The 8,166-nt window shown below is 39.2% G+C and overlaps 1 protein-coding gene across 1 annotated transcript in view; it reads right to left on the bottom strand.

Annotated features, from left to right (window-relative positions):
* Positions 1 to 3,485: 3,485 nt before the first annotated feature.
* LOC141499673 (uncharacterized) overlaps positions 3,486 to 8,166 on the bottom strand; it is a 53,000-nt gene continuing 48,319 nt past the window's right edge. The window contains exon 21 of the mRNA XM_074202322.1: positions 3,486 to 6,101. Coding sequence (XP_074058423.1) covers positions 3,880 to 6,101 — 2,222 coding nt within the window. The 3' untranslated portion in view covers positions 3,486 to 3,879. The remainder of the gene's footprint in view (positions 6,102 to 8,166) is intronic.

The raw sequence follows: 8,166 nt of genomic DNA, 5'->3' as shown, positions 1-8,166 counted from the left end.
CTGAGAGAAAAGAGAATCAATAAGGGGCTACACCTTTGACCGAGATATGGAAAGCATTACAATAACTGCTACAGTGAGAAGGGAAAATTGTGCACTGTCTTTTTTTTTTTCTATCAATAAGAATGAACTTTATGGGGAATGGTGTAACTACAACTGGTGCAGAGCTGATATTAATGGGGTGCTGAACTGGAAAATGTCACCTGGGAGTTATTATCAATGGCAGCTGAAAGACCACCAAGAATGAGGAGGGATCACAAGACTGGAGATGAGCTATTATATTATTTCTTTTCAAAGAGTCTATCAATTATAAGCGAGGATTTTAAAAGGGATATTTGGCAAATATCTAGCAAAGGAAGTCAATGTGGATTTTTTAAGAAAAAAGCATAAGGGGGCAGCTAGGTGGCATAATGGATAAAGCACTGGCCTTGGAGTCAGGAGGACCTGGGTTCAAATCCAGTGTCAGACACTTAATTACCTAGCTGTGTGGCCTTGGGCAAGCCACTTAACCCCATTTGCCTTGCAAAAAAAACCTAAAAAAACCAACCAAACAAAAAAATATGAGATTAACTTAATTTTCCTTTAGACAAGCTTGACCAAACTAGATTTTTCTAGATTCTAACAATTTTCTGATAAACTGGATGACAATATTTTAGTGTAGAGGATGGGAAAAATATGGATGACAATACAGTCAAATCAGAACTGGTTAGATTGATGGCACTAAAAGAATAGGTGTTTAATGGTTGTGTCAGCATGGCACAAAGTTTATGGTGTAATGCTCCAGAAAGCTTGGTCCTGCATTGTTTAATGTTTTATCATAGGCATGGACAAATGCATAGAAGATATAGTCATCCAATTTACAGGGGGCACAATATTGGTAACACTGGATCGTGTAGGACTTCGATTCAAGAAGACTTGAATGCAAATTCTGCCTCAGTCACTTAGTAATTGTGTGTCCCTGGGCAAATTGATTAATCTCTGTTCCTAATTTTCCTCATTTATAAGATGACATGTGCCTCCTAGGGCTGTTGTGAGGATTATATAACATCTGAAAAGTACCTCACTAACCTTGAATGTTACAGGTTAATTATTATTACTGCTGTCATGATCTTCTTTGGACTCCTGCTTTCTGCTTAGACCCACGCCCTCAACTGTTGATGCTTGCTTTGGTAGGATAAACAACCTGCCTAATGCTAAAGATCTCAATGCCTCACAAAGTATTTCCTAAGTTCTAAGTGTCCAGAACCCTATTTGGAAGCCCTTCTCACATCCTGCTGTAAGACTAAAGGTTGGTCCACTGAATCCTATATTTTATTCCATTGTCTATGGCTTTAATCTTTATAATCTTTTAAGGTCTTTTGCATATACATACATAGTCCATGTTTATTCTGGGGCCACAGACCGTCCACAAAATCAAACATATCTTATTAAATATTGGGGAAAAGGGAGAAAAGGCTGGTGACCTCTCCTGTTTTCAAGTAATCATCTGAACTCTCTAATGGACATTAAGAAGTCTGAAATCAACTGATGTCAGAGTATGAAAACTTTTATTAGGCTGAGACTTTATGAATTATCTTGGAGGCAACTGGGAACCACTCAAGATTCCTGAGTAGAGGGGCGGCTAGGTGGTGGTAGTGGATAAAGCACTGGCCCTGGAGTCAGGAGTACCTGGGTTCAAATGGATTTGACACTTAATAATTTGACACTTAATAATAACCTAGCTGTATGGCCTTGGGCAAGCCACTTAACCCCATTTGCCTTGCAAAAACCTAAAAAAAAAAGATTCCTGAGTAGGGCACCATTTATGTTCAGATCTGTACACTCCAAACACTTTGGCAGTCATGAGGAGGATGAATTGGAACTAGAAGCCTAGTGTACCCTTGGGATATCTGGCTGTGTGTCTCTGGGTCAGGCATTAAACTTTTTGAGTCTCAGTTTCTTCTCCTGTAAAAGGGTGTAGCTTAGAATACATTTTCCCATTTAACCTGTATATAGATTGCTTCATAGAAACTGTGTCATCTCTCTCATTAGATTGCAAACTTCTTGAGGACAGGGGTTGTCTCACCTCTTTTTGTGTCCCAGAACTTAGCAAAATATCTGGCACACAGATTGATGTTTAATCAGTGTTTTCTGATTGGCTGAAGTGGGCTTTGACAAGGAGAACTGCTAGAGACTGAGGCAAAGCAGAATTATGGGATGACAAGGAGCAGTTTTAAGATGTAGAATTAGAAAAAAAGAGGATATTCATGCTTTTCTATCTTTTCTACAGGAAAGCAGGTGAACTTCTTGGCTGAGCTGCAGTGAGAGGTGGAGAAGTCTGGAACAGGTAGCAAGATGTGAGTCAACTGGGACAAATTAAAAGGTGACATATGGCAGTGAAGACTTAGTGGAGTTCAGAGAACACACATTTGTATAAAGGACCCACATAACACTGTTGTGTGACTTTCTCCAGTAATAGTGGGAGTAACCCAGTGTTGAGGATTGGCAAGGCAGGAGCAGAAATAACAGGACAAGGAGGGCTTCAAGGGTGGAGGATATTAGATAGTTCCATTGGTTCAACATGGGGCCAACTTTTGCAGTTCTTGAGTAATACCAAATCATTTTGCACTAACCCTGTGCCATTTCACAGTATAACAATATGGTTATTTCTCTCCAATCCGTTTTTTGATTTCAACTTTCGGCAATATGTCCTGTTTGCTTTTTTATTCTGTGCTGATTAATCAATCTTTTAGGCAGTGAAGAGAATTTGGACTTATTTTAGAATTGCCTTGCAGTACAGTGCTTTTATTTATAAGGAATGAATCTGCCTTAGAAAGGTTTATTGTCCCAAATCAATTCAATTGATTTCTACTTAAGGAAACATGATATACAGATCATAATGAGATACACAGAACAAAGTGACTGGGATCCAGGTGAGGTATATGACACAGAGTAAGGAAACCTGAAACACAGAGCAGGAAACAATAGTGAGATAACCAATAAAAGGGCTAATATAAAAGACAGAACTTGAGTTAAGCCTTGATGACAGTCTTGGATTCTAAATGGAGGAAGAGAGAAAACATTACAGGCCCAAAGGGCACAGTTTGTACAAAGGCACAAAGGAAGGGGTTGGAATATCATCTTCATGGAAGAGAAAGAAGGCCAATGTGGTTGGAATAGAGAAAAAAATGGGAACAAATATGAAAATCTGGAAAGGTAGGATGGTTTTAGAAAACACAGAACTTTCAGCATCCCCAAGAGAAGTTATTAATTCATCTAGGAGGACCAGCAAGCTATTGGAGACTCTTCAACAGCTTCATATAGGGATTAGGCTTTTGCTCTAAGGGACTCTTCTGGCAACATCATCTGAGGTACACAGACTGATATATGGAAATGCTGGAACCAGGGAGACCAATTGGAAGGTTATTCCAGAGGTCCTGTTGACAAAGGAGGACGCTTGGAAGAAGGTGCCCATATGAGTTGAGTGGAAGACAACAACGCTAAACATGTTGAGAAGGTAAAATTGGCAAGATTTATAGATTGTTTGGATATGGAATGTGAAGGACAGATGTAAGATTTAGGGAGTAATAAAAGGCAACAGCTTTGTCAAGAAGCAGGAATACCCCCTCATGACTAAAAAAAAAAAAAAGAAAAAAGGAGCTGAGTAGAGTCTGTCATATTGTGATCATTCCCTCCCTCCACCCTCCACCCCCCAGCATATTAAGAATCTAAGTCACCTGCAAAATAAGTGTTGGAGAAAATGGATTGTTCAGAAGAGGATGAAGTAGTTTGGAACTGCTTCTGTGGAAAATTAACTGGAATTTGCTTCTCCTCTAGGACTTCTCTTTAGTTTGAAATCATTAATTTTTGGTAAAGTGGGTACTCAGGTTGAAAATCTTATATTCACAAGGCTTTACCTTCATAAGGTGTTTCTCCAGTATGAATTCTGTAATGCTGAGTAAGCTGTTTGCTCAGGCGAAAATTATTCCCACATTCATTACACTGATATGGTTTCTCTCCAGTATGGATTCGTTGATGTTCAGCAAGTCCAGTCTTTAGGCGGAAGGTCTTCCCACATTCATTGCATTCATAAGGTTTCTCTCCAGTATGAATTCTCAGATGTCCAGTAAGACCAGTACTTCGGCTAAAGGCTTTTCCACATTCATTACATTCATAAGGCTTTTCTCCAGTGTGAACTGTCTGATGTTGAGTAAGATGTGATCTTTGGCCAAAGGCCTTTCCACATTCATTACATTCATATGGTTTCTCTCCAGTATGAATTCTCTGGTGTCGATTAAGTTGTGTACTCTGGCTAAAGGCCTTCCCACATTCAATGCATTCATATGGTTTCTCTCCTGTATGATTTCTCTGATGCTCAGTAAGTCCTATACTCAGACGAAAGGCTTTTCCACATTCATTACATTCAAAAGGTTTCTCTCCAGTATGAATTCTCTGATGCTCTGTGAGTGCTGTGCTAAGCCTAAAGGCCTTCCCACATTCTTTACATTCAAAAGGCTTTTCTCCAGTATGAATTGTTTGATGTCGGCTAAGGCCAGCACTTCGGCGGAAAGACTTCCCACATTCATTGCATTCATATGGTTTCTCTCCAGTATGAATTATCTGGTGTCTAGTCAGCTGTGAGCTCTGGCAAAAAGTCTTCCCACATTCATTACATTCATAAGGTTTCTCTCCTGTGTGGATAATCTGATGTTGAGTAAGTTGTGTCCTCACTCGGAAGGCCTTCCCACATTCATTACATTCATAAGGTTTCTCTCCGGTATGGATTCTCTCATGTTGAGTAAGTCCTATTCTCTGACAAAAAGTTTTCCCACATTCCTTACATTCATAAGGTTTCTCTCTGGTATGAATTCTCTGATGCTGAGTAAGTCCTGCTCTCTGACAGAAGGCTTTCCCGCATTCATAACATTCATAAGCTCTCTCTCCAGTATGAATTCTCTGATGTTCAGTAAGTCCTGTTCTATGATGGAAGGCTTTCCCACAATTCATACATTCATAAGGCTTCTCTCCAGTATGAATCCGCTGATGTATAAATAATCGTGTGCTCAAGCTAAAGGCCTTCCCACATTCATTGCATTCATAAGGTTTTTCTCCAGTATGGATTGTCTGATGTTGAATAAGTGCTGAACTTTGGTGGAAGGCTTTTCCACAGTCACTACATATGAAAATTTTCTCTCTGGTATGAATTATCTGATGTCTAGTAAGTTTTGAGCGCTGTCGGAAGACCTTTCCACATTCACTGCATTCATAAGGTTTCTCTCCAGTATGAATTCTCTTATGTTCAGTAAGCTGTGAATTCCTACAGAAGGCTTTTCCACATTCCTTACACTCATAAGGTTTCTCTCCAGTATGAATTCTCTGATGCTGAATAAGTCCTGGTTTCTGGCAGAAGGCTTTCCCACATTCATAACATTCATAAGCTCTCTCCCCACTATGAATTCTTTGATGTTCAATAAGTCCTGTCCTATGATGAAAAGCCTTCCCACAGTCAATACATTCATGAGGCTTCTCTCCAGGATGAATTTGTTGATGTCCTATAAATCTTGAGCTGAAGATTCTCCCAGATTCATTGTATTCATTAGGTTTCTTTCCAGAATGAAGAGTTTGATGCTGAATAAGTGTTGATCTCTGGTGGAAGCCTTTCTCATAGTCACTGCATACATAAGTGTTTTCTCTGGTATGAACCATCTGATTTTGATCAAGCTTTGAGCAGTGGCAGAAGGCCTTCCCACATATTTTACACTCACAAAACTTCTCTCTAGTCTGAATTTTCTTCTGTTTAATAAACTGTGTCCTGGAGAAGGCCTTCCCATATTCCTTATACTCATAACATTTTTCTCCATTATGAACTGGCTTATACTCTAGGAGGTCTGATATATAATTAAATGATTTCCCACATTCATTATACTTGCTCTCTCTATGTATACCATATTTAGGGACATTTTTCTCATTGTCCTGCTGCCTCTCTAAACTAGCATTATATTCTTGGACTTCTCCCCAGTGAAAATCACAGGGATTTTCTCTTTCGAGTCTTTTCTGAGATGATTCTTGTGTCAGAAGTCTCTGATGTGAAGCTGACTCTTTGGTTTCAAGTCTAGTTTCCCAAACTGAAAGAAAGAAACAAACAAAAAGTAAATGTCCTCTGCATCATCTGCCCTATACACAGCTTTTACTTAAATCTCTATCAAGGTATGTTCTTGGCAAAAAGAACCTTAGTTCTGTAGGAATAAGTAAAGTTCTTTCACAATCCTTCAAGGGCTACATAAATACATATTATCATTATCGCAAATATTTTTTGAAAGTCAAGTGTATCTTAGAGGGGTGAATGTGGAGATAGGCCCAGAAACAACCCTCTCTAGCTCTGATATGTAAAAGACTTAAGTAATTCTTGAGTGTTGGTGGTAACCCCAGGAAGAACTGTGTTCAAATCCTGTTTTTGACAGTAGCTGTGGGATTAGGGGCGGAATGTAGAACCTCCTTGACTCTCAGTTTTCTTAGTTATAACATGGAGAAAACAAATTGTGTCCCAATATGTAGGATGTGTCCCAAAGAGGAAACTGAGGCTCAGGCTGATTTAATGACTTGCTTAAGGACACTATGCTACCCAATTGTCAAAGTTGAATTGTGACATAAGGTTTTGTTGTCCAACTCCAAGGCCCTTCCTACCTTTTATGTTCTAAAAAGAATTCTAAATTCTAAAGGGAAGAATCAGGACAAGCAGATGGAAAATATGGAGGCCATCAACATAAAGTATGGCTGCTCTTGTATAACCTATATCAGATTACTCACTGCCCTAGGGAGGGGAGAAGGAAGGGAGGGTGGTATAGAAATATGGAATTTAAAGCTTACAATAAGATAAATGGGGTGGCTAGGTGGCACAGTGGATAGAGCACTGGCCTTGGAGTCAGGAGTAACTGAGTTTAAATCCAGCCTCAGACACTTAACATTTAATAATTACCTAGCCATGTGGCCTTGGGCAAGCCACTTAACCCCATTGCCTTGAAAAATCTAAAAAACAAAAATAAAAACAATAAGATGAATGTTAAAAACTATCTTTGCATGTAATTGGACAAAATAACATTAAAAATGTATATTCTGGCAATCTAAACTAGATAGGTTGATTCATAGATTGTTAGGGTTAGAAGATAATTGAAAGATTATCTACTCACCCTGGAGTCAGGAGACCCTGAGTTCAAGTCCGGCCTCAGAGACTTAATACTTAGCTGACCTTGGGCAAGTCACTTAACTCCATTGCCTTGCAAAAACCAAAAACCAAAAAAAAAAATTATCTCAGTCCAGGGATTTTTAGCTTTTTTGGTATATCATGGATACCTTTGGCAATCTGGTGAAAACCTATGGATCTCTTCTTAAAATTATGTTTTTAAATGCATAAAATAAAATATATGAGATCACCAGGAAACCATGTAGATAGATCTACACTTACCAAAATATTTTTTTAAAAAAGTTCAGAGAAGGGGCGGCTAGGTGGTGCAGTGAATAGAGCACCAGCCTTGGAGTCAGGAGTACCTGGGTTCAAATCCGACCTCAGACACTTGATAATTACCTAGCTGTGTGGCCTTGGGCAAGCCACTTAACCCCATTGCCTTGAAAAATCTAAAAAAAAAAAAGTTCAGAGAAGGGGGCAGTTAGGTGGCGCCCTGGAGTCAAGAGTACCTGTGTTCAAATTTGCCCTCAGACACTTAATAATTACCTAGTTATGTGACCATGGGCAAGTCACTTAATCCTAGTGCCTTGCAAAAAATAAAAATAAAAAAGTTCAGAGATAACCAAGTTAAGATCCTCTGTTATAATCCAAATTTCTCATCTTACAGATAAGGAAATTGAGGCTATGAGGTTAAATATCTTGCCCAAATGTTACAAATAGCATTAAGGGGCAAAAATGAGACAATTCACACACCAAACTATTACAATTGAGAGCACATCATCCTTCCCATCTCCCAGATTCACAACCTAAGTTTTATCCTTAACTACTAACTCTCACCATGTATATCCAATCAGTTGTCCAGTTCTACTGTTTCTGCCTTCATATCACCTTTTCTCTTCAGATGTTACCATCAGTTTGGTTCAGGCCCTCATCATCTCATATCTTGACTACTGTAGTGGCTGCCCCGGGTGGGTAGGGGCAAGGGAAAGTCCTTCATCAAGGCTCTG

Source organism: Macrotis lagotis, chromosome X, assembly GCF_037893015.1.
Source record: "Macrotis lagotis isolate mMagLag1 chromosome X, bilby.v1.9.chrom.fasta, whole genome shotgun sequence".
In the NCBI taxonomy this organism is placed as follows: Eukaryota; Metazoa; Chordata; class Mammalia; order Peramelemorphia; family Peramelidae; genus Macrotis; species Macrotis lagotis.
Note: the sequence above shows the minus strand (reverse complement) of the source record. Positions and strands in the feature narration are given on the sequence as shown.